The sequence below is a fragment of the Rhea pennata genome, chromosome 8 (genome assembly GCF_028389875.1).
Source record: "Rhea pennata isolate bPtePen1 chromosome 8, bPtePen1.pri, whole genome shotgun sequence".
In the NCBI taxonomy this organism is placed as follows: domain Eukaryota; kingdom Metazoa; phylum Chordata; class Aves; order Rheiformes; family Rheidae; genus Rhea; species Rhea pennata.
In genome coordinates, this window is record NC_084670.1 from 28,364,819 (window position 1) to 28,391,849 (window position 27,031).

The 27,031-nt window shown below is 40.8% G+C and overlaps 1 protein-coding gene across 4 annotated transcripts in view; it reads right to left on the minus strand.

Annotated features, from left to right (window-relative positions):
- The window catches only part of SUCO (SUN domain containing ossification factor), a 43,656-nt gene extending 19,679 nt beyond the window's left edge, over positions 1–23,977 (minus strand). For 3 of the 4 annotated variants that reach the window (XM_062581733.1, XM_062581734.1, XM_062581732.1), the window contains exons 1-9: positions 23,757–23,977; positions 11,789–11,897; positions 9,864–9,971; positions 8,433–8,578; positions 4,219–4,359; positions 3,893–4,043; positions 3,010–3,130; positions 2,653–2,777; positions 2,162–2,229 (exon numbers count right to left, since the gene is read on the minus strand). In XM_062581733.1, the coding sequence (XP_062437717.1) occupies positions 2,162–2,229; positions 2,653–2,777; positions 3,010–3,130; positions 3,893–4,043; positions 4,219–4,359; positions 8,433–8,578; positions 9,864–9,971; positions 11,789–11,897; positions 23,757–23,821 (1,034 nt within the window). In that variant the 5' untranslated portion in view covers positions 23,822–23,977. Of the gene's footprint in view, positions 1–2,161; positions 2,230–2,652; positions 2,778–3,009; positions 3,131–3,892; positions 4,044–4,218; positions 4,360–8,432; positions 8,579–9,863; positions 9,972–11,788; positions 11,898–17,528; positions 17,601–23,756 lie in introns of those variants that run through there. The other variant, XM_062581735.1, reaches the window with a different exon arrangement.
- Positions 23,978–27,031: the final 3,054 nt, after the last annotated feature.

A 27,031-nucleotide genomic window follows, 5' to 3' on the forward strand; every position in this document is an offset into this window, starting at 1 on the left:
ATCCTACACAATAAGGAGGCATCACTTGTTTTTCCCCTTCAAAATCATTAGCAATATCATCAGTGTATCTAGCTTAACTCTGGAGAGCACCTACAGCTAGAAGAGCTTCATCCAACCAACCCTCAAGGGTGACATGTCACAGAACTGAAAACTAAGTAGTAAGCACATCATTTAAACTACATCTGAAAGACCAGTCAGCATTTGGTAAATTCCAATCACATGCCTTCGAGCATGAAACGAAAATCTTTACTTGAACACTTAGTGCTTTTCCTTCTGCAAGATTATAACAAAATACCATTCAAGTGGTACAGTTAAAATACAGTTAGCATGATGACACAGTGTGATGCTGACGATGCCGGCTGACAGATATACCCCCTGCTAACAGGGAGCAGACTGACTACACAATGCATTTAAAGGCAGGTGGAATTCTTGCTATACATTAATGAACAATATTAGATTTTTTTTTTCATGCAGGCTATGATCCGCCAAAGTAGTCTGATGAGCCCTGTATCTCACAGCAAAATTACTACATCATTCCCGAGACAAGCTTATCTAACCTGTTCCTAAATGCCACAACACCTTTTTCCCTTGCAACACACAACACTGCTCACTACAGTTACCACTACAAGGTAGCTATAGGGGGCAGGGATTAGCTTCTGCCTCCATAACAACTCAAGATACTGACATTGAAGTCACTAGGACAAACAGTACACTCCTAAAAGCAGAAAGAAAACTCTGCCTAATTCTGGATTAAGTAGCTACCCTAGAAGCTCTATTACAGCCTTTTGGGCAGCCCCCAGGTTACTCCAATTCAATCATTCATCAATTCAGCCAAGGACATGCTGTCAGTTTCTGCTGAACAGCAGGCCATAAATTCTGAACAATTCAATGAAGTAAACACAAATGGGATAGGCTGCAAACTAAATGCAACAGCTGAACAGTGGAACGAGGTGGGCACTATGCTTGCTGTCCACATCTCATTTCAGAATTGACTGCTGGACTTACTTAACAGCAAGCACAAATCCAGATATGGCTGCTAAGGAGTCAGGTTTGGCTTTTGTGTTAGAGCAAAGTTGACAAGTCACGGGAAAAGAAACAAATGACAGACTTGCTCTAGCATTTATTTGCGAGGAGGACATCTTGTTGCCTTTCCAGCCCTATGTACAGTTGCTATGTTCCTCTATATATCTGCTCAGCAACAAACTAAGTCTCTGAAGATCTAACAGAGTTCCTCCAAGAAGGCCCACGCAGCCCAGAATATACATTATATAAAACAATCCGAAAGTTTAAACTCTATAATGTGACTCAGCTAATCAAACTACCCAAGATGTAATTATTCAGATGCTTAGTTAGATGAGAAGCTGGCATGCAGGTCACCATTACTTAAAAATTCTTCTGAAATAGAAGTTTGCCTTTGTTTTTTTGACAGAATAAAGCATCAGCTATTTCAAAACCAAGAATCAGAGAAAACAGAACTTCAGTTAGTACCATTAGCTTGTAACTAGGAATCCCTAAATCAGATCTATACTGGCCACATGAATTCCAAGGTAAGTTTCCTCTGTTTCAAGGTTTTATATCAGATAAAAGACAGTTATGATACAATTTTACACCACAGTAGTCGGATTAATTGGAAGTGATAGTGCAGAGGAGCGATAAAAAGCAGCTATTGCAGTCTACCTCTAGGCTAGCAGCACACTAATGTGGTCAGCCTGAGATCCAGAACCGTCGCCTGGATATTCACTACGCTTCAAACACTAAAGTACTATAACACATTGCCATAAGTCAGATTTGAAGACCACAGACAACCTTCAATTTTGATGTGACCTAGGAAAGGTGAAGAGAATTTATTCTACTGAATTCAGGAAGTGCTCTAACATCCACACACTGCTTGGGACACATAAGGCTATTCCTCATTTCATGCATTTTGGTAAGAGTTAAATGAAAGGGCTTAACTATATAAAAACATGTGAAAATACAAATGCTTAAGTGAATAAAGTTATCCCCTTAATCTTACATCTCAGTATCAGAGAAATAATCATACGAGGGACATAAAGTGTCTTCTGGACACCAAGGTCAAGTCAGCCCAACAGAATATACAGACTCCTGTCAGGATGGAAAACTAGGTTAACTCCCACCACACAGACAAACTGCTGTAACCTACCAGATTTTAGTACTGCATGGATTTAGCATATAAAGGTCCATGTTTTCCATCAAAATAGCTGAAGTGCTCTGAATAAACAAGAACAGGATGAATATTTTAAATTGTATGACAGACAATGCATATCAAAGGTTCCCCTCCCCAAACAAGTTTGATATTAATTATGAAGTTGGTATTACTCTAATTCAGACTCTAAATGAGAATATACAGGAGACAGTATATCATATACCCCTTTTTAGACAATCATAGCTTATTTACTATGGCTATCCATTTAATACAACTTTGCTCTATTTCTGTACTGAACAGATTCCACTTCCCCTGCCAAGCATATATATTTAAATATAAACATGTATTTATAAATCCAAAATCATGATAAAGCCAAATACAAAAACAAAGAATTACTTCAGAAGCTAGTGTTCTAAGCAAATGTATTTTGCACTGTTTCTCAAGCAAAAGTGGACTAAAATAGTATGCACTAGTAGTGAAACACTTACCTTTGCCTCTGGATTAGCTGCCAGAATTTTGGCACCACATTCTACAGAGGCATAGTTATTTCTATTTTTCTGAACCTTTTTTGTGGAATGCTGTCCACCATTAGCAGAAGGGTGCATAGACTGACCTATGAAACAAAAAACTTTGTTATTATACACACCATATTACCATCTCTTCACTTCCACAGAAATGCCACTCAGTGCTTTTGTATAATAAGTGCTATCAAATACATAGCTTTAGTAGAGAAGTGAACTGCTGGGCTTCATTTTGAATTCAGATAATTTTACTATCTAAATTCCAGACAAGGTTAATAGGAAAGTGGTTCATATTTAGGCCGATGGAATGAGTTCTGAACTTACTCTTTTCCTTCTCTACTTCCATAACCTTCTTTTTCCATTCATCAAATGTTGGAATGTCTCCTGGGTCCTTTGGGGTTATCACAGACGTAGGGTCTATTTCTCCTGGTTTTTTATAGTCTTTCTGAAAAAAAAAAAAAAAAAAGTCACCACTTGGGAATGTTGTTTCTCAAAACTCAAAAGGAGGAAAAGAAGTTTCCCTGTTGCAGAAATCAGGAGAACCTTGAAGAATCTGTTATGACCAACATTTATATTAAAGAATTCCTGAACACATCATAGAAGCTTAACAGCCGAATGAAATATTCTCTAATAATGTTTTATTACTTTTTAATGATCAAAGAACTCACATTTTGGACCTGCCAAACTCCAAAGCAGCAACCTTTAAGTTATTCACATGCTATGCCATTTCAAGCCTCAACTTTTGCTTTGCACACACACATTTCCAGGTCTTTACACATCACCAGAACAGTGAAAAGTGCAATCAGTTTTTGCTACACGCTTCTAGTGTAGTGGATTTCTTATTTTGTTGTCAGCATTTTACAGGTAATAACTGCCTTGCAAGATGGTATTCTTCTCTGCACTTAGAACAAAAGTTATTTCATATATACTATAATTGAAAATTCTCAGAAAGGAGCCAAAACCACATAGTTAAGCAGAAGTGTAGTGCATGACAGATCAATGGACTAACCCTGCTGCCCTTCCATCTTAATTAAACCCTTCTTCAGATGACAGCACCAGAACCATATATAGTGCTCATGATTTGAGAGCTCTGAATTCATACAGTGGCAACAGAAAAGCAATGGAAATCACTCATAACACCGGTGATCATCTAGGAGGTCATTATGCTCCTGTGTGTATTCTCTGGACAATACCACTGACTGCTTACCTCCCTTTTTAAGTTCTCAGAAGCATTCAAAGCGGATTTTTGTTCATCTGCCCCCTTTTCAGCTGCTGAGACTTTTGGTTCAAACTCAGATTTTGTCGTCTTTCCCTTGCCATGTGAAGATGATATGTTCTCTATCTGTTGACCTGTGAGGCTGAAAATTTGCAAGTATTAAGGTCAATAAACCATCACACATTTTTCAGTCATATACAACGTTAAACACACAAATGAAGACAAGCAAGCACATGCAAATGTTTATTGCAAGGCCAGGACAGAAAAAGAACAGTTACCTTTAAACTATTCATCTTATAACCTACTTCAATACTCACCTTTCTGCTGGACTGACAAAAGAGGAAGGCTCACTCTGAGGGTCAGCCTCAAGTGTCCCACCAATATCACAGTCAGGTTCTGACTGCTCAGCTTCACTAGAGCTGACTACAGGGATATCAGCACGGGAATTTTCTATTGCACTGAAGGGAAAGAAATAATATGCTTTTTACCCTTCTGACAATACAAGTAACCCTACTTATCAAGTACATAAATTAAAGATATTTGAAAGAAAAAAAATTAACAGTCCCACAAAAATAATTAAGAAAACAGAATACAAAACCAAATACAAAACTAGGAGGGATGGCTGACACCAGTCAGTTGTGCTGCCATTCAAAGGGAACTTGACAAGCTGGAAAAGTGGGCAGAGAGGAACCCCATGAAATTCAGTAAAGAAAAGTGTAAAGTCTTACACCTAGGGAAGAATAACTCCTTGCACTAGTACAGGCTGGGGACCAACCAGCTGGAAAGCAGCCTTACAGAGAAGGACACAGGGGTCCTGGTGAATGGCAAGTTGACCATGAGCCACCAATGTGCTCTTGTGGCAAAGACAGTCAACAGAATCCAGGTCTGCATTAGGAAGAATATTGTCAGCCACTCAAGGGGTGCAATCTTTCCCCTCAGCACCGGTGAGGCCACATCTGGAGTGCTGGGTCACAAGAGACATGAAGCTACAGGAACAAGTCCAGCAAAGGACCACAGAAAATGATTAAGGGATTGTAGCTTCTCTCATGAGGAGAGGCTAAGAGAGCTGGGACTGTTTAGCCTGGAGAAGAAAAGGCTCGGGGCGGGGGGGGTGGCGGAATCTTAGCAGTATATATAGCTATCTGATGGAAAGGTGTAAAGACTGAGCCAGGCTCTTCTCAGTAGGGCCCAGCAATGAATTGAGAGGCAACAGGCACAAACTGAAACACAGAATTCCATCTAAACATAAGAAAACACTTTACTGTGAGGGTGGCTGAACACTGGAACAGGTTAGCCTGGGAGGCTGTGCACCTGACTGCAGAGTCATGGGAAACCTGCTCTAGTAGATCCCACTTGAGCAGGAGGGTTGGATCGTATCATCTCCAGAGGTCCATCTCAACCCCACCTACTCTGACTTTTGTAAACAGAAGAGGACTACAGTACACTGCACTTGTGGAACTGCACACTCAGGCTGTACCAATGCAAAAAAGTATTCCCCTTGTCAGCTTATTAGTTTCAGCAAAGGAACTTTTTCAAAGTTGGCTTCTCATCTTACCAATATCGCAATGGATAACGTTTTTCATCATCACTACCAACTAAATACAGCTTCACAGCTATATGACTGCCAGGAATATTCACTCCCCTTTCACCAGATGTTCCTAATGTTCCCAGGTCAGTAGACAGCAAACAGGACAGAACCTGGCTAAACATATCCCAGAAAGAAGTGGCATAACAATATGCAGGTGAGTCAGCCTGACTTCCTTTCCACTAGATTTTTCTGCTGGTGGGGGGGAGGGGTAATCCAGCATGGTGTAATTATCTGAGCTATATAAAGGGCTCAAAATGGCTAGATAATCTGCCCACTGCTTTAATTACTTCATCTCCCAGAATGAAACTTGCTAAGAAAAGAAGGAAAGTCTGCCTAGATGTTCTTTAGTAGGTGGAGTAGATAGGAGCAGGGGAAGTTGGACAAATAATTGACTTGATTCGTCTCCTGCCTTCTCCAGTGCAGGTATGGCTTTCACACTGATCTAAATAACAGCTCTTATTCTGCCCCCTGAATTTCACCATAAGCATTCATCAGCAACAATCCAGTTAATCCAATATCCTGGTAGAGCGCTGCAAAATGCTTTCTTCCCCTCACAAGCGTAACAGCATGCCAGCAACTTAAAAGCCAATCTTGATTTTCCGACTGCTATGATCAACTGAAGCAGCAGTAACAAACACCAGGAGCCAATTTTAGTACCTTTCATATCACAAAGGTTTGGGAGGAGGGAGAAAGAACCACACACAAGCATTCAAGACTTTTGCTATGAAAGAAAATCTAGGAAGCCCTACAAGTACAAGTAAAGAATTTATTAGCAGTGATCATGGAACAGTTTCAGTGAAACTGGTGAGAAGCACACATCTGAGACACACATATTTTAGCTCTGCACTTAACCCTTTAATGACTAAAGGTTGACAAATATTTAAATTAAAAGGCTTCACATACTCTTGATCTTAGCAGATAGGGTGCACCTGAATGGCTCCAAGTAATTCACTCTGGCAGATGATGATTAGCACAAGCCTAAAAGCTGTAGCATCCTCTCTCCTCTGAGTATCTTCACTTATTAGTACCTTAGTCTTTACTTTTAAAGCCCAATACTGAGTTCACTATACATGGCAGCTGTCTTCACTTACTGCCAGAAGAGAAGTTTGAATTACTTTTTCAGGAAGGTTTCCCAAAACTAAAGTCTGGACAGATGAGCTACAATCAAAAATGGCTTGGAATAAAATTCTTTCCTGAGCATTATGACTTAGAGGTCCTGCCAGTGTATCAAGCCCACAATATTTAACGGAGCTGGAATTTGTTAAACTGACATGAATTACCTTCCAAAACAGGAAGAATGCAGTCTAATGAATGCAAACATTCAACACTCTTGAAAATGTTGTAATCCAACTCCATATTAAACAAAAGACCAGACTTTCTGGATATTAAAGTTAATTTGCATAGAAAAAAATACACACATTACTATTTAAAACCAAACTGAAGTTTAAAAGAACATAAAAGTGCGCATTTCTCTATTTTCATCCTGCCCTTTCTTCCTGTAAGCAGTACTAGCATCAGAATACTACTGCCAAGCATTAACTAATCAACTAGGTCCTCCAAACAAGTTTTAATTTTCATCTGCTTCCTCGCTTCCATCGTTAGAGTTCATCATTCTAGCTTTCCTCAATTTTGATAGAAGACTACTTTCAACAAATACAAGATACTGAGCTTCTGCATGTTTAAAAGAACATAAGATACTGAAATTTTCAAGAGCTGACAACAGGACCTGCATCATAGCACACAAACAAGTCAGTACAGTAACAAACAAAAGCTATAAAAAGCCCGAACTGAAATTACACTGCAGTTTCGCTTCTCAAAAAGCATGCACTTTGGGAGCTCGATCTTCCAAGACTTGTAGTTAAAGCACCAGAAGATGCTTAGATCTTAGCCCTAACAGACTAGCAAGAACAGTCATCAGACAAGATTTTTCAGACCATTTCTATTGTAATGAGACTAAACTTGGTAAACCAGAAACACTGGATCCAAACATACACACAGAGGCTGGAACTGATCTAGAAATCTATGCCACATAGTAACTGAAGCAAAGAAAGACTTCTGAGAATCTAAGCAACAAGCAATAAATGACTTTAGATGCATTAAAATTTATCTGACAAAATATTAGAGTATCAGCAGATGAGCAGAAGAATATTTTAACTTCACACACAATAACATGCCTAGGTGAATTCTGCCTACATGAACGTGCCCACATGAAAGTGACTACCAGTATATACACATGCATTTCTATACTACCATTCACATTTGATTGTACAGAAGTCCGTAACATGACAAGAGAGGGGAAAAAAGTTAGGCACACCATATCTTGGAGCAGGAAAGCACTCCAAGGCTGTGTGCAGCAGAGTTCACCTTGTAATACACTACAAAATACCAGATGGAAAAACTGCTTCAGTTGCTTTAATACTAATAATTTGCAGTTCTATCAAAAGAGACTCTTAATAGCAGAACTTATTTCAGACTGTTCTGTTGCAACTGTTGGAGAAAAGTCCTACAAAGTTCATCCTTAATTGGAAGCATAGGCCATCACTAAAGCAGCCTTGACACATCTGTGCCTTATCACTGATGTAAAAGCATGTTTGTGAGGGGCAGAAATACTAACATTGGAGACCTGAGGGCTTCCACAGTACAGTTCATCTAGCATACAGAGACATTAGATTCCCCCCCATACTTTCAAAGCAGCTGCTCAAAATCAATAGTGACAATAGCATGACACTTCAGACAAGTACACAACTCTTATTCCAGGCAGAGTAGAATGATGGCATATTCCACTAGCTCTGACACCACAAACCAAAGCACAGCAGAAGTGTGGTGCAACAGTCTGCAAGAGAACAGTTCCTTACCCCCAACGAACCTGAATAAGTAATCCTAACACCACCAGAATAAGCGGTAGTCTCTGAAAGACCAAAACAATAAAGACAAAAAGCTTACTCAGACTGCGAGACTGGAGATATCTCTGAGGTAGCTGAACTGGAAACGTTTTCAGTGCTTGCAGCTATGCTAGGCGAAGCTTCATTTAAATCTACTGAAGGTGGAATCTCAACTTCAGGCCGGCTTGCTTCATCCATTTCTGTAGTCTGTGAAAACATTAGAGATGAACCTAAGTTTTCCAAAGTTTGAATAGGGCAGGCGTTCACAGAGTAGTTTCTCGTATGGAGACTTGAGTTCAATAACTCAGATTTCCAAAATCAATGAACCTGAAAACTAGACTGAGAAACCAGACAGTTTAGAAAGAACTTGTCTTTCCTCAAACCTAGGTGGTACTCAGTACTACCTTGGGGCGCCTGTAACATGCTTTGGTCAACTCCAATAATAGCATAAAAATATTAATTGGGAAAAAAAGCATACGCAAAGTCAACTTCATCCATGCCTCCCTATGAAGGTACAGCCAAGAAAAAGCAGGCCTGAATAGATCAGCAAGTGAAATAAACAAACAGTTACACTCGCATGCTCTGTCAAAATACCACTTATATTTAGCATTTTCATTCTAAACTTTTTTTGTGAAGCCTTTTGATTTTTGTCACCCCAGTGAGTCCTGAACTGATTTAGAGCAACTGAAGCAGAGTAGTTTGCCACTTCTGACAGTCTAGTAGTCTTGAGCTGTACTTATTCTAAACCTTCAGTTTTTAAGCTCTCACACAGCATAATCAAAATAAGTCTTCCTGAATCCAGGAAAGCGCAAAACCACTGAAACAGACCAGACTGACAAGTGGTTCTTGTTTAATATTTTGTATTCCTTCAAGAATTAACTGGATTACATATGTTGTCTTGAAATCTGCAGAACAAAAAGATATTTATCAAATAAGTTATCTATAATGGTAGGCTTTGTAGCACTTCACTGAGCAATGACTTAGAATCATCAATGGAATATTTTACTGAAACAGCTGTTTGGAAAGGGCTGCATTTTAACATACAAAGGAAATCAGTGACAAAAGCCATTATGGATCAAGGCTAAAAAAGAATGCATAATCATTAAGTTTGACCTATGCAGAAGACTTTAGACAGACGACCAGTATGGCAACACTGTACATTAGTAAAGATAGAGGTGTGTGTGTGTGTGTGTGTGTGTGTGTGTGTGTGTGTGCACATGCATTTCTTTTAAAATAAAGATATCCATACCTACCAAATCCAGCTTTAATTTAGAAAGATTTATTTAATAAGTACCTTCAAATACTACATTATTCTATTACTTGCACATGTTGAAATTGCAAGGTCTGTTAGCTCATGGGTATTCACCTTCATCGGAACGATGAGTATCACAAAAGAGAGTTACCAAGAGCTTTAGACAATCAAAATGAAGGACACTAAAATCCAAAAAGCATTTGAAGAATGTATGGAGAGAGTAATGAAATAAAGGCTTGCCTGGTCAGATTTGGTACAATCATCAAGCATCTCTTCTGTGGAGTAACTCTGTTTACTTGAGTCTGCATGTTCTGAAGGCTGCATTCCAGTAGGACCAGCCACTTCCCCCTAATACATTAGAAGGTAAAACAGTAAGAAAAATGCAGTAACATAAGCCTGCTATTCTGACAAGGACTTAGCTTTGGTAGAGAATAATCTAAATATTACTACCTTTACCACCACTACTAGAACTTCAACAGAAAATTAAGCTACATGAACCTTCAGAGCCACAGTCCAGGTATGTATAAGACCTACAGCAAGTTAAAACAATTCAGTTAAGACAATGTGAAGATGGTCTTGAATTTGCCTGTGAAGACTTAAGACATTCAGTCTGTGTGCTCAGACAAGTTAATCGCTCTCCTCTACCTTCGCAAAGGCTCCCCGTGTTGACAAACCCTCTCTATACCCATGCTGCCCAAAATAAGAAAAAATGATTTTTTAGATTTAAAGCAATCACTTAAGAGAATTACAAAATAACATTTTGGCAGATTTAATCATTCACATTTCATATAGTAATCTTCTCACAAAGCCAGAATAATTTCACAAGTCTGCTGAAACCTTTTAAAGTAAGTTTCTTTTTTACAACTAAGATTTACAATCAAGTGCAACAAATTCAGAGACCAAAATGAGCATGTACTTGAGGAAAAAAATGTTTTAAAAATACCAGAGTGTAGAATTAACAATAGTTATACTTGTCTCTCTGAAATTCTCCCCGAGTACAGCAACTACAACATATGCAATTTATTTTTTTTAGAACATTCTTCCTGCTGTGCTATTTTAAAATGTAGCAATAAAACTGGTAGTTTATATAATCCCTTGTTTTAATGGCAATCTAAAATCCTGTTGTCAAAATCTGAAATGCTGATGTTCAGACCCACAATGGACAGCTCTGCTGTACAAGATTACATGATCATAACTGTGCTCAATCTTAATTTGAGAGGGTTAAGGCACACACACAGAGTACAAAACTGTACAAGTAAATCTTAAAGACAACAGGCAAGCAACATTTTTCCCCAAATATTATTAGCTCACATCTTAAACCCTAAGATTAAATCACATCAATGCCTTTAAGAGACAACTGATCTCAGAAACTTGATCAAGGGCTGCAAGACTGCTCCTCTTCAGCAAGACATCTCTGTAAGCCTAGTCACGAGTAATAGGCACATGCGTAAGACTTCTCAGACCGCAGAGATTCTTCTTTAATGGTAAGAATACAGACCGATTGCTTACCTATGTAAATAAATTGAAACTACTATAACTTTATAATGACTCAGTTGCTTGGGAGCTCACTGTGAAATTGAAATACGTTACTCTCATAAGGAGTTACTCAGGGTGAAACCACTACACTGAATTTAGCCTAAAGTGCTGAATAATGTAAATAAGGGACAAAATCTTTAATAAGATTTCCCAAATCTTTGCGCTTTTGTTAAGTTTTAAACAAAAGGAAAAGACAGATAAAGACAGACATAACAGACAGCCCATCTTAAGTCTTCTCTTTAGGATAGTAATCATGGATGCAGTAGGTGATTTGCACAGATGTAAATTATATACTGTGGCCTAGACACATGCAGGACATCACCTCTTAGCATGGCCTCAGCAGATCCACATATTATCCCTATCGTTCATTTCTTGTAACACCTGGCACTCAAATGAAAAACCTGCACTACCATTGCTAGCTTTTTACAAAAAAAAAAATCATCTAAATATACTGTCTCATAATAGCAAAAACCTTGAAGTAGAAAAAACAAGAACTCTGAGACAGTGTCAGAGTTCACAGGACACCTGAGTACATTAAACATTCTAACAAAGAATACTAAATGAATCAGTGCATGTATTTAACAACAAGTCAGATTAAGTAGTTACTCAACATCATTTATTTAGCATACCTTTTCTTGGATATTTTCATCATCATTTGCCAGGGCACAAGCATCACCTGGAGCATACTGTACCGCAGATGAAAGACTCTCTTTACAAAAGACATGCCAAATAGGAAGCCTGTTAAAGAACAGGAATAAAAAAAACAAAAGCCTTAATTTAAAATGAACATAAAATATTATGAGCTTCCTCAACATTATCTTCTTCTGCCTTCTTACAGATGTTTCCATGAGATTCCTAAAAAATCTTCATATACAGTTCACTGATACTCCTTTATCAAAACTATTAGAGGGCATAACTTTAAGAAATTAGAAACAGAGAATGCACTATATATGTATTACTTCCAGAACAAAACAGCCAAATAGTTAATGGGTGATGATATGTCATACAAAGCGGAAGCTAACAAATTAGCTATTTACTGTATGTTAAAATAAACCTGAGTCAACTTTATTCTTTGTTACACAGTAACAGGATATCTGTAGCAATGCTTATTACTAGGGAAAAAATTAAAGCAAAAGACAAAGAATTAAGTCCCTTTCCACCCCTCCACCATACACAATATATCTGAGAAAATTCTATATTGTCACAAGTATAAAACATATTTATGAGAATTAACAAGAGTAAGTATATTAGATAAGAGGTCTTTGGAGAAACCAATAAAAACACAGGTACAAGTGGCAAACCACATGCTGCTTTAGCTATATCCTCCATAGAGATTTGTTTTGTATTTTCATCCTTGAACAGTTCCCCTGAGTAGAACTGCTGGATACAGCATCTTTTTGATGCAAAAAGATCTTACAACCAAAAGCCCAGCCTTAACAGTCAGTCATGATAGTAACGATATTAATAGGTTAAGATTCACTTACACAGTTGGGAACAGTTTCGTGATTAGAATTTGAATCATTGTCTTAACAACTCAAATATCACCTTTGCTGAAAAGCATATCACAGCATAGCTCCCTCCACCAAGGAGGAGCAGACCTCCTGTCTACCGCAGCCTCATAGGCTGCAATACATCATAGTCACACATTACGTTTTAAAAACACTGTTTCATCCACCTCCATTAGATGCAAACTGAAATTTAACTTCTTTCACCCAGAAATCTCCTTAGCAAGTCAGGCCTACAATATCGCTAGGTCAGTTTTGCAACCACTAGTAACCAACAAATCAAGATGTATTCTCAACTGAAAAATGTCTCAACAGCAAGTACACACAAGGCAGAGCACACAGAGCTAAGCCTCACCTTATATCCTAGCAGAAACATCTCACACCTGGCAGAACACATTCATTAGAAGATGTTGGAGTTAAATGTTTAAATTGCACCATTTTTCCACATCATGACTCTTTTACATTCAGTGCCTTTCAATGAATGCCACATTACTCTTGGGCAGAGATGAGAAGAATGGTAGTTACATGCAAATTCCTCTACGATTCATAAGTGCCAGCAGCAGTATTTATTTGGGATGTAAGAGGCACTTGATGTGAAGCCCTAAAATTGCCATTATTTCAAACAAGCTTTTATACTCACACAGACATAAATATATGTACACACAATCTATACGCACACAGGCACATTTATATTTGTGTATTCATATGCAGGGAAGAAAGGGTCTCCAGGTTGCAGGCAATCATAAAACTCTGCTTTTGCTGTTGTGATATAAACTTGCCGCTTTTCTTCCACCTGCATTAGCAGAAGTGTTAGCAAGGAACTAGCCACTCTAAAGCTAACTCTTACCACCAGAAGAGCAGAAGACAGCAAGCTAGGAACTTGTGTGGTCTGACATGCTATTCTGGAGATACGGTAAGGCAAATAATGTGGCCCAGTTCTGTCCCACCCACCACTGCATCTCAGCCTCAGCAACTCCTTCTGAGGTAACAGCTTTTCTCCAAACAAAATGGAAGTCCTTAAGACAAACATGAGCAACTGCAATTAGTGAAAACTATACACTGAATGTTAAGAACAAAAACATTTGTAACTGCAGATTATAGCAGCTACACAGTCACACATCTCAATTAAGTCAAAAATAAGTGGCATGGACTCCCATATACCTTGAATTTGCATCTCATCATGTAGCTACTTCTTCATATTGAAGTTTCCATTGAACTCCTCTCTTATCCTAAGCAGCAGATATACATTTAAATAACATCATTAAATGCTACCAGACCTTTAAGGTCTATTCATCTCTTAGCTCATCCCTGGAAAAATTATTTATCCTGAAACTTCAATTCTCTTACTTTTTTGAATAGCGATTTCAGTCATTTCATAAAGACGTTCTCATGCTCTTAATTTCAGCAGCTCTCTGAACTTTCCTTCCAGCTATATTAAGTCCCTGGTTCTCCATAAAAAGTACAAGATCAACCAAACACTACACAGAACACACTGTTGCTCCCTTTTTAGGGAATAACCTTTATGTATATGTATTATTTTGCTTACTCTAAGCTGAGATCTTCACTGAGCTGTGCAGAATACCACCAAGTCCCTTGATGTGGGAAATTGAAGGTATCCTTAGTGTTGGCTGTTAATTCAGCATTTTAAAATGCAAGGTATACTTTCACAATAGCATTAATAACTACTTTAGCATCTGTAGTTATGAAAAGCGCTTGGCACAAAAGCATGGCACATATCTTATGTACTGATGTTTTTAAGGCAACAAGACATACTTCATTAGCCTAATGAGAGCTTTTAGAAAAACACAGTTCAATGGCTAATAGATTTAAGCTAGGCTGACATAAGCTGTGTCCAATATCCGATTTACTTATTTTCAAAAATTCTTCTCAGCCTAATCACTTCAATCAAACATGATGCCTCAAGTCTGCTAAAAGCCCTCTAAGCAAGGGAGGAGACTTTTATACGCATGCATGCACACACACACACGCAGATAAAAGTGGGCTCCTACTGCAACAGAGGAAAGGACATATCATTTGGTTCCTGACATTAAGCTCTGCCAGAGCATCAGGGACGCCAATTCACAGAAATCAAGGCCACATGAAACCAGCCGTTCTGTGAGAAGTCAAATTGATCACCTTATGACTACTATTACTTTCTGCTCCCCCTCCCCATATTTCAGTGTTCTGCACATTCAACGGGCTTCTTTTGCTAGTAACAGACTGATTAATGATAAAGCCTTTAATAAAAGCCTTGCCAAATGGCAAGGCACCTGTCAAATCTTTTCACGTATCCAGAAAGACACACAAACATGAAAATCAAAGTGTTTATTTACTGAGAACAGTATTCTCACAGTTTAGTCAAATCATTCAATATCTCCAGCCAAAGCACAGCAGCTTCCTACAGCTGTGTATATTAATACAGCCTTCCCTTCCTCAAAAGGGTAACACTCTGATGCTGACTAGAAAGTAAGCACATTTAACACCCAAGTAGCAATGGATGTTAATCACTATGTATTACCTCAGGTACAAGGTATATACCTTGGGACACTGCAGAAATATTTCAGAGATTGTTCCAAATGCGTAACATTTAGTGACTTCTGTGAATACAGAAGTTTCCAACAGCTCCATTTTTGCTAAAGTATGACTCAAATAGCAGATACTATTTAATTTCATACAGAAACAAAATTTAAGTAAGAGCTTTTTAGTATCATTAATGTATTTTTAAAAGCTATTTTCTCAAGTACTCCATGAATTTTTCAGCTTCATATGCATAAATCCAAAAGCCAAAGCTGCAAGCCCAAAATTACAAACAGAAAAACAAATCTTCACTCTTCACAGGACAAGCATATGCTGACCTTCTCTAGCTAAGTCTGCTCATCCTATCCAAATGGTATAGTACATTAGTTGATTGCTCTAGGAATTGTCTATGGTCTGCGGATGGCTGTTAGGGCTTCTAGACTGACCTGACTGAAACTCACAGAACAAGCTGTTTTGAAATTGCAGTATAGGTTTCATCTGAAAGACTGCCCAGTTTTTAATTCAGTTCAAATTCTTGAAGTAATTGCAAAGGAGGCTGTAGAAGACTCTCAGATAGCACAACTATCAGTAAGTGCTTTGATAAGCACGAAGATCAAGTAGTAAACTGTCATAGGAAAAAGATGCGTTATACAAAGTACAAAGTACAAACACCCAAAATAAAATAAAAGTCTGAATTAGCAAAATCTGATCATCCAAAGCAGTTTGTGCTCAATTTGGTCTTCCCAGAGAAAAAACAGTCTATGTTTTCCCTTTCAAACACTGACACGCACTCAAGATTCTGTTCAAACATGTGTCTGCTAAACAATTCAATAGTTTGCTTAAATTCTCCCCAGGTAAAACTCACTTTTGGGCAGCAGAGAGCAAAACAGTTCAATGCAGTTTGAAGTTGACATCTGTGAGACAGGACAATTTTAAGCAAAGGGGAAAAAGTTACCGCAAGCATACTGATTAACAGGGCATCACTGCATGCGAAGGAAACTGTCTCTCCAGGACAGTCACTGATATTTTCTGCTTCTCTCAGAGGACTGTATTACCAACAGGTGCAAACGCACCAAACTCGGTCAGACAGCCAAGAGGGAAAACGAAGATGTCACTGTCTGCCGCGTGACGCTTATCTGCTAGAAACATTCACAGGATCAGTTCAGAATAGGCAGTGCTAGATGAAGAGAACAAAGGCTGGAGGTGGGAGGGAAAGTCTGTGAAAGGGGGAAAGGTGCACACTTGGGGGTTTAAAAGTTTACCTTCTTAAGTACAAAATAATTTATTTTGGAATAATCAGTTAGAGAGTCAGAAAACTTGCGAAAGGGTGGGGAAGGCAGGAAAAATGTTTTGCTTTGAACAAGTACTATAGTCTCTTACTACTATCACTAGCATCACTTAAAGGAGAAAGAGGGGCCTGTAACAAGGAGGAGCTCAATAGATGCTAAACCAGACTCTTGACTCAGGAGTAGTCTGCCCTTCAGCTGCTGGGCACACAGAAAACAGTGAAAGGCAGGAAATCTTCAGTCTCTCTTCAGTGACTTACTGTATATATCAGAATAGTTCAGAATAGTTCAGCAAAAGGAGTCTCATTTAAAGGGGTCTCCAGAAAGCAGTAAACCTCTGAGAGAAGAGACTGTGGTTTTAGGATAGCTACATTATTTCAAGCATCCAGAGGAAAGCTGTCTGTGCTAAAACAGTCAATGACTTGCAACCTTCCCTGGATACAATATTCATTTCTCCATGTGATGCAGACGTAAATGTTGACAAACCTAATGGAGAACTGTTAATCTTCCTTAGTGTTGTGGAGGGGAAAAAAAAAAGTCACTTATTACCACAGAAGAGCAGCCTGCATTATCAAGATTATTTTAAAAAAATAGTAGTTCTTTGAGGGTGGAAAAAACCCTTAAGTTTAGATCTGTAGATACAGACCAAGCAAGGATGCTGCCAAACAGTCACTAAGGCTCTGTTATCACCTGAAGCAAAATCATCTTATTTCTTACTACCTTCCCTTAACTACAGTGTTCCTGCATTCCACATTCATAAAAAAAATACCACCACACACCTTACCTACTCATTGCAAAGAATGTGCTCTCTAGTCTACCCCCTGACTGGAATGCTATACAAAGATAGTTAATCCATTCATTCAGAAGAGACCATTACAAAGGTACTTCTGAAACAGTCAAATTTAAAGCTTGAGACAGCAAAATTTCAATCTTCAGTTTAATATGGCTTTCATCACTCCAAATGCATTAGCACACAAAGACCATAAAACAAGGTTACACTTGCACCATCTACTTCATCATTTAACTGATTCACAGCCTAAAAGGGTAGCCCTGAATCTCACCTTTAGACGCCCATTTCTCCTGCATCCCCTGATTCAATCTAGTAATTGTGTGGGCACGTGTCAATTAATGCTGAGGGAGAAAAATAAAGTTAGTTTTTAGCTACTGCGTATTCAGTAAATATGTGAGAAGGTAGAGAGAGAACAAAATTTGTTGGTGACAGTCCATAGTTGTAGCAAGTTAAATAACAGAAAGCAAAGCTGAAGAATAACACTGGAAAAACCTCTTCCTTCCTTACAGTGCTAGCAATATCAGCCTCCTTATCTACAGAAGACGGCTGATATAACAGTCATCCTTACAGACCTGTAATTTTGTATTGTTTAGATACAGCACTCAGGCTCCTGTATTAGATGCATACCATAAAGTAACATTGAAAAATGTTACACTGAACACTCCTTTTTCTCTTGGAAAGAGTATCTGGGCAGTCCAATTAAGACATCCACAGAACGACAGATCTTCTAAAGTTACAAACCCTAGCCCTCAAAAATGTGTGAATTTGGAAGTGCTCAAGGGAGTGTGCAGTTCCTAGTCATTCTTGATAATACAGAATGCTGTAACACTGCCCTAAAACTGTATCAAAGTCTTTCAGCATTGTTGAGCTCTCAAGTTACTTCTTTTTGCAAGAATTTGGGAAAAATAATACATTCTGGAAAAAAAAAGAGTTATAAATACCCACCAAAAAGTCTACAGGAAAACAGAAAATAAGCATGAAGCAATGCTTAAAATAATCACCTGTGCTTAAAGTTTAAGGCTTTTAGTGTCTGCAGTAGTGTCCGCTTCACAGGTCTTTGGAGACTTCCCTCACTACTTACATTCATAAGCTTGTCTGCACAGGCATAATACTGCAATGGCAGGCTGAGAGTCCTCATCAGCTGCTCTGCACCAACTCCCCGTGCTTAGAATTCATTGTAAATGCAGCAGTTTAACAGAGTACCAAGTGGAAGAATTTTAGCAATACCAATATGAGTTTTGTCTTAGAACATTACAAAGCTGCTAACACCTAGCTTCCAGACATTGTCTGATGTATTTACAATAGATTTCTTTCCTTTAAATGAATTCAACAATAAATTGATTACAATTCCAAAAAATATTCTGAACCAATAGAGTTCCTTGGAGTAGTTGGAACATTTTACTGATATTCTGATCAAAGTTATTGACACTAATTTTTTCAATCACCTCAGAAAAAAAGTCCTTTTTGCTAGTTTTAAGATCAGTCTCCCTGTTACACCACCATGCTGCTCAGTATTTTCACCAAGAATGAAGAGAAACTTTTTAGTGACTTCCAGTTCTATGTTACCATGTTTCACATAAAAGGTATACTGGTTTTCATGCTTAAAAACTACGCTCTTCAAGCAAAGGGCTGCTAGCAAGCCTAATACTCAGGTTGTAAAGAAAGCTGCACATCCTGCTCTTGAAAGCAGCATGGACTTTGCTAAAAGGTGGATTACTAATGGAAACGAAAAGATAACAGAAGTTAAAAAGCAAAGAATTATTCTGTAAACTTACTTAGTGAAGAAAAACATTAAAGTGAAGCAGAAATAACAACAGCTTAGAGAAAGGCATTTCAGAAAAAGATGAAATTAAGTGCAAAGAGATGTGCCTGACTTGAGCAACAGCTAGGGTCTTATACAGGAACACACCACCTCATGAAGCGATGAATGTCAGTTTAGTATACTACTTGCATAACAAGCAAACAAATTTGAAGTTTCTAGGACAAACCTTTTAGAAGATATGACATGAAAGCACTTCACTGATTTTCGAAGACAATTTTAGAAGTTGAATATTCAAGAACTGATTGAGCCAAGGACTCATCTTTAAGAAAAGAGAGTAGAAGCTCTGCTTGCCCATGACCTGCTCAAGTTGAGGACACTGCAAGTTAGACATACTCAAATTTGATTTTAGGAGTCCAGGAGTTACCGAGCAATTTTTGTCCCAACCTTAACTACAGGGCAAAGGCAGTTTCAAACAAGATACTCAATAACTAAGAACATACTTTTCATTTTGAAATCAGATGCCTGAAACAAGTGTTGGTTACACAAACAGCGCAAGTCACTTCATTTCTTCCTGCCATAAAATACACACAAAGTGCTTATTTTACTATCAGTCTTTGAAATAGGTTAAAGTAAAAACACAAGAGGGGGATCAGCATACCAGAGTTTGAACCCCAGTGCAAGTTACACTAACAGCTCTACCCAGAATATTCGGGCAGCCTCCTGTGAACATTATTCTGCTGCAAATAGAATTTCTATGATAAGAAGTCCGCGCCACTTCAGAACACAAGCCTCACGGTGCTGCCTCCAACTCACCTCGCTCCCCAGCTCTGCCATTCATCATCTTCCCATTATTAACAGACTCAAGCTTAAACCGTAAGGTAGAAGTCAGCAATAGGGCCAATGTTTAATTAGCTAAATCTCTACTTCTGTGATCTCTGACCCAGCTAGCATAGTTTTTGCCTGAACAAAACAGAAGTAGCAAAATAAACTCATGTACACCAGGGACAGTATCACACTACCAATACAGCCTTGTTTTTTAAAAGCTCTTCTTGCATTGCAGAAGCTTTCAACAAGGACACCTTCAACTATGTAAGAGGTTATAACATAAACCAAAGACAGGAAAACTAAGAATATTTTCTCATTAAAATACACATAAATCCTCTTGCTTAACCTCTTATAGGGAGGAATACAAAGTAAAAATCTACCCTCTCCAACGTACTTGTGTTTAGATTTAGTCGTAGCTATGCCACTGACCCATTTTTACTTCTAGAACTTTCAAAAGTATTTTGCCATTATGCATTTGAGTCAACAGAGCTACTACAGGAAGGATTTTCCATCAGAAATAGCACAGCTTATCACTGAGTTACTTTGATACAAGCATATCATACCCTCAAAGTAGCTACAACTAAAAGATCCTATTGTGCACATGCACTTAATCCCTATCTTCCTTTTATTTATAATTGTAAAACTGAGAATGATAAAATAGCTCATTAAGCTAAATAAATCAGGATGTGCAAAGTGCTTTGATTCTGCAATGAAATGAATCACAGAAGCACAAATTAGGGCATGTATGATTTCTTCATTAAAATTGTATCTAACACTGGAAGTGCAGCTTTTGGTAGGCAAAGCTACCAAATGTCAGAACGATTTATACAGGTTATTGTTTAAACTACTGTCACAGCAGGTCTCAATGCAGATAGTACTAGAACCCCTATAAGCTTCTCAATCTATGCCAATTATTTAGCACTGTATATTGTCAAACTATGAAGCACCATCAATCTGAAGAGTGATTTTCTATTACCATGATCCACACAAAGGGATTAACGAAAGCCTAAAAAACCTTTGTGCAGATTCAGAACAACAGGAGTCACTTATGTACAACCAGAGCTCCGGTTTGCACAGATGTGTATTAGAGTACTATATTCGTAAGCCTCACCTCTATCAAAAGTATTTCTCTAAAACCAGGCAGCCACCCCATTCTTTTGGGCTGCTTGCAACAACACTGCTAGAACATTATACAACAACTATGTGATTTTATATTCCTAAAGGAATAGAAATTTCTTTTTTCTCCAAATTCCCAAAGCACCCTTATTGAAAGGGCATAGCTAGTAAATCACTCAACCCAAACTTCTGTCCTTCTATAGATTTCCTAATGCCCAACAGTCACATTTAAGTTAGCAGGAACTGTTTTTTTTTTTTTAAAAAAAAAAAAAAAATCTCCCCTGGTAAGAAAACTATCACACATCTTGCAGGTGATTCCTACTAGTTGCTATTTTTTCATTTCATCAACTTATTTAGGAAGCTTTATAATACCTGCCTGGGAGACAAACTCACCACCACTACCATTTTAAGCTTAATTTAACCAAAACAAAGAACATAACCATCTATGCAGGAATAAAACCGTCCAAGTTTAAAAAACACCAGAGCCCAAGTAGCTTGAAGTATTCTTTCAGCAATTCTACTTCACCTTTTTCTTTTAATTTTTGTCCTGTTTTTTGTTTTTTTTTTTAATTTTGATCCTCTGTTGCAACAGACCATTACTTTCATACACAAAAAAGGAACTTTTCTTACTAATGCCAAATCCTTTGCAGAATACTTTTCAAGACAACTAAATTTAAAAAACTGGCAGACTCAATTATGGGGAAATGCCAACATTTGTAACACAGTTAAGAAGCAAGTCAAAGTCTTCCACTGACTATTTAAAGGTTTTTTTTAGTGGCTTGCATGAAAAAAGTTGATGATTTTTAAGAAATAAACAACAAATACATCACAACTTACATTACATAGCTTAGCAACAAGATAGATCAATAGACTCAGACTTCCCAATTACAAACCTGACATGGCTGCTGAAATTAAAGAAAGCCCTAATGCTATCCTGTAAACAAAGTTAAAACTCTACCGTGAATTAGTATTTGGACAAGAGATTAAAGAATTAGAGTTGTATCCCTCTAGCCATCTAAATTAATCTACTGGCTCTTTAACCAAAAGCAGTCAGAGTGAGCACATAGTCCGAACAACTTTTAAATAGCAAAAATTTAGAGATAGTCTAGTACAAACTAGAGATCAGACAAGACATTGCTTGAAAGAACAATCTCTTTTTAAGGGCAAGAAAAGACTCAGACCAATTTTTTCCCCCAAACATACCCAAGATGAAAGCAAAAGTCATCTGAACTTTACAAGGAAAGCATTTTTTTCAATAAGTTGGTCAAAAATGATATTACTTCAACAACACTGAGTAGATGCCTTATTTTTTCTTAAAGTTATCCATTAAAACAACACGTTAACAACACAGCAACAGATTACTCTGACACTCATATATCATTAAACTGAGAACACTTCCACTTACAGAGTACCCTAAGGCAGGAGCAGATCATCAGCCTTCAACATACACCAAGTAAAAAACCCCAAACTGCTTTCCTAATAAGAGTATTAAGGAAGACTCTTAACTACCAAAAAAAACCAAACCAATGGCTGGAGAGAGTTACATCAGCTTCACAGCTCAGTTAATCAAATCCATATAGCTAGAAACTTTTCTGGTTTTAATTTTTCCTAAATGTAAACATAGCAACTGAGCTTTGAAGATTTGTTGTATTTTCTCCTAAAAAATAAACTGTGATGAAGCGAACCAAATCTAATCCAGGACTATCTGAACCTATTTATGAGAGCTTCAGTGTCAGTTCTGCAATTGATTCTGAATACACAGATCTCTACAACCTAACTGAACACCATTAAAGGGCCTCCCCTTGGTATTCAATCAAAAATCAACTGCAAGAAAAAAAATACAACTTAAAAAAAAATCTTTTGAAATACTTTTAAACATTTCTGAGGAAATATATTAAAATAACACATTGCATACAAAACTAACAACTGCTGCTGTTTAGGTTTTAATGTCTGCAGTTTGCTGTTCAAACTGGCTATGATTTCTCAGTGAGTCAAAGTTCAAAGCAGGTCAAAGTTTTAGAAGTTTAAAAATTATCATGACAAAATATATTGTAATATTTGGGGTCTGATAAAGGTCATAGTTTAAGTAAGCTTGAAAGCAAAGTTAAAAGAAGATGTAGGGACAAAGCATAGCCAAGAGAATCACTACAGAGAACACCTCTGAAAGATGCACTCTACACAGAAGTGAAAGGGCATCCTGGCTTTCCCTTACCAAGGGTCAAGCCATTGCTCCTTCAGAGAGCACAACCAAATTTCAGTCTGAAAGGCAAAGAATGCAACAAATCTTCCTGCTAATAACTCAAACTGACAACAGAATGCATGGAGAAATGCATAATGCAACTCTGAACTCTTGATACCTGAAAAGCAACTATAAATATGACACTCCTTATTTCACGAAGGCAACAAAAACCCTAGATCTAGTATGATTAAAAGAGATTTCTTTTTTTAAGAGACAGCACCCTTCCGAAGTCTACCTTCCTCTCCCACAGCACAACCCTGCAGCCGCCAGCACGTTAACACCGTCTCTTCCCAAAACGCGGCCCCTTCCTTCTCCTAATGGTATTTTCCCCACTTCCACCTCCCGCTTCGCGTGTTCCCCCAGCGCTCTGCCCACGGGGCTCGCCGCGCCGGAGCCAGGGCAGCGACAGGCTCCGGGCCCGGGGAGCGTGGCGCGTCTCCGGCGGGCCCCGCTCCGGGCGAAGAGCCCGCTACCAGCCGCGGGCCGGCACCGCGCCGCTCGCCCGGCGGCCCCAAGCGGCAGGACGCCGCCGCCGCCGGGCGCGGGCCGGCACTCACCACAGCACGGCGCAGAGGAACAGGCAGGAGCCCAGGGCCAGGAGCCGGCGGGGCGGCTCCTTCATCGTCTCCGCCGTCTACTTCCCGCGGCCGCGAAGAGACGGCGCATCCTCCCGGGCCGAGGGGAAGCGGGAGAGGCGGCTGCGGCACGGCCGTTGGCGCTGCCCCTCACCCGCGCCGCGCCGCGGCGCAGCCGTTACTGCCCGCCGAGCCGAGCCCCCTCCCCCCGCCCCTTATCTCTTCACGCGCTGAGCTGGAAGGATACGCGTCACCACCCCCCCCCCCCCCCACCGCACTCAAACCCCACCTCCTCGCCGCGTCGGGGCCAATGGCTTGCGCGTCTGCACGTGGCCACGCCCCTCTCCGCCCTCTGCTGGTGCCGATTGGCTCCTTCGCGCGGCTACGGTGGCGAATCAGAGAGCGGTCTCCCTTTCGTCGGCCCTCCGAGGGCGTCTCTCAGACGCCCGCATGAAATGATCCGTTAAAGGAAAAATCGCCATAATAATAAATAACGGCTGACGGCAAACCCCGGCGGTGGCGGTGCGCTCGAGGAGCGGGAGGGCGCTTTACCTCCGTAGCGGGGCGTTTTCAGGAACGGCGCTCCGACAATGACACATCTTTTTGGTCAGGCTTCTCCTAGGGCTGCCCCAGGCAGGCGAGCGCCCATTGGTGGCAGCGGAAGGCCCTCAGCGGAAAAACGGTTCCCGGGGCGGGGGAACTCCATCTCCCAGCGGGCCGCGGGCGGCGGCCGCGCGGGGCCTGCCGGGAGCTGTAGTTCTTGGGTGGGCGGGGGTCCTACCGCCGAGCCCACCTCCCCGCCGCCATTTTGCGCCGGCCTCCCCGAGGCGATGGAGGCGCGAGTCGGTGGCTGCGCTGCCACCCGCCTGCCGCCCCCGGGCCCTGCAGTCGGTGCCTGTAGGGGATTGCAGCATGTAACGTTTAGATGTGGCAGCACCAGGAGGGTCGAGGTGGGGGACAGAGTCGAGGCCCCCTTAGCACTGTTGATGACAGTGGCCGTCGAGGCCCTGCTCGTCTGTGTCATCTCCTGACCGTCCCCTCTGCTGCGTGTTGCTGCACAGTTAAATATTTGCTGAGGGAAGCGCTCTTAGTGCCTATGGTACCGGCCACTGGCAAGCGTGGGCACTGATGGCCAGGCCCAGCCGAGTCACCAAGGGAGTCATCGCAGGCCCCCTCACGCCTCCTTGGTGGCTGCTCAGGCTGCTGGCAGCCTGGTGACAACCCAGGGGCACGCCAGCGCTTCCTGGGACTTGCTCAGGGAGAGCTTTCCTGGGACCTGACATCCTGGCCAAGCGCTGCCAGCTCAGCGTCTTGCCCCATTGCTGCAGCAGATGTGCACAGAGCTTCTCCACCCACCTCTTCCTCAGCTCTGTCTTGGCTCTGGAGGCTTGTGTGCTACACTGGAGAGATTTTTCAGTCTAGTACAGGTCACAGAGTGGTAAGCGTAGATCTCAGCAGCTGTGTGCAGCTGCTCCTGATGCAGGAGAGAAGGGACTCACCTACCCTGGTGCTGGTATTTTTGGGTAGACTGGTGTAAAATGTATTTGTTGTTACCAGAACATTAGCGATTTTGCTGATAGCCAGGCCTAAATTTGCCTGTCAGAAGCATGGCATTATAAAATGGTCCGATGACATGATTAGCTGCTATCTATCTACAGTAGCCAAGGGAACCATCATAGCAGCTGCTTCTTAACAGAAACCATCTGATTTGGAACAGGCCATCAAGGTGGGGGAGGGCTGCTGTTTTAATGAACAGCCGTTGAGCTGATAGGCAGACCAAGTTCAGATGCGTGTGAACAACACAGTTGCAAAACTCATTCTGGGTTTAAACACAGCCCTGCAGAACAGAGAGCCAAAACAGATGCCTCCCTGAGAGATGTCGCTGCCAACTCAGCTCAGGACGGGGGCTCCTGCTGTAGCGTAATCGGAGCCACAGTAGGCAGCAGCCCCCACGCTCACACTGCAGGCCCGTAACTCTCCCAGCTTGCAGGATGTTATAAAAGGCCTGAAACTCACAGGTGAATTAGTCATGAGTGCTCTGCAATGGAAATGTGTGCATGTGTCAGGACTCTCAACAAGGAAGGACAGCTTTGCCTGGAGGGAGGTGCAGAATCCATATGAATCACTGCAGTTGTTACTGCACTTTGAGGAGCAGAGCCCTCCCCAGCCAGATCTGGTGTTTCCCCGCCCCGAAACACCACATTTTTGCTGTACCAAAACATACAGCACCAGCCCTGCTGTCTGCACATGCTCACAGGCGAGAGGGGTGTGCATGCAGAGCTCGCCCTGAGTATTGGTGGTGCTGCGAAGCAGACCAGTGTGACCACAGGGGCAGATGTTCCCAGCTGGCAATGAAAACTTGAGCAGAATCTGTCTTATCCTTTTCTACCTTTTCACCCTATAATTTTGTGTTTTTATTAATATTTGGCATTGCCAGCCCTCCTGACAGCTCTATGTGCCACAGGCAGTGGAAAGATACTTTTAGAGCCTGGACCAGGAAACACATCAAGGAGAGGGGGAAATGTAGACAATCCAGCTTTGTGCCATATCCACACATGGTGCGGGTTTAAACCCTCCTGGGCAGCAAAGCAAAGGCTGCCCCTGTGACAGAAAGAGCATGACCTGCTGTGCCAGAGAGGGGGAGATCTGCCCAGAACAAGGCCATGTCTGTGGGAGGGAGAAAGCTTTTGCGTCCTTGCTCTTCTGCAAGTAGCCGTGGCGCATCCCCAGGCTTGCTGTGGACAAGCGGCCCTTGGAGGTCACAGAGCACCCAGGTCTCACACCCTCGCCCTGCCAAATGTTCTCCCTGCTGCTAAGGGCACGGCAACCACCAGGTGTTTTGGCTGTCACAGCGCTGCACAGCAGCAGCAGCATGAGCAATGCCAGCAGCTGCCGAGCCAAGCACTAGGCTCAAGTACCTTGCTTCTAAGTCTTACTGGGAGCGCGTCAGCCCAGCAGCATGGTGCTCCATGTTATCACAGGAGTATCCTGTGGACAGCCAGCAGCCTGGATACTCCCCGCACCTTCTGCTTCCCATACAAATGTCTTCTTCAACAGGTGGTACATGAGTTAGCTAGGTCTCCCATTGACATCAAGCATGCTCCCCACCTCTGCTTGGTACAAGCAAGGGAAGACCTCTCCTATAGTACAGACTCCCCCAAACTATTCTCTCATCACAGTTTCTTGGGCCAACCCCCTGCTAAGTTTCCAAAACAGTGTCCAAATTCCCTTTCACCTGAGTCTTAGCACGAGAAGAA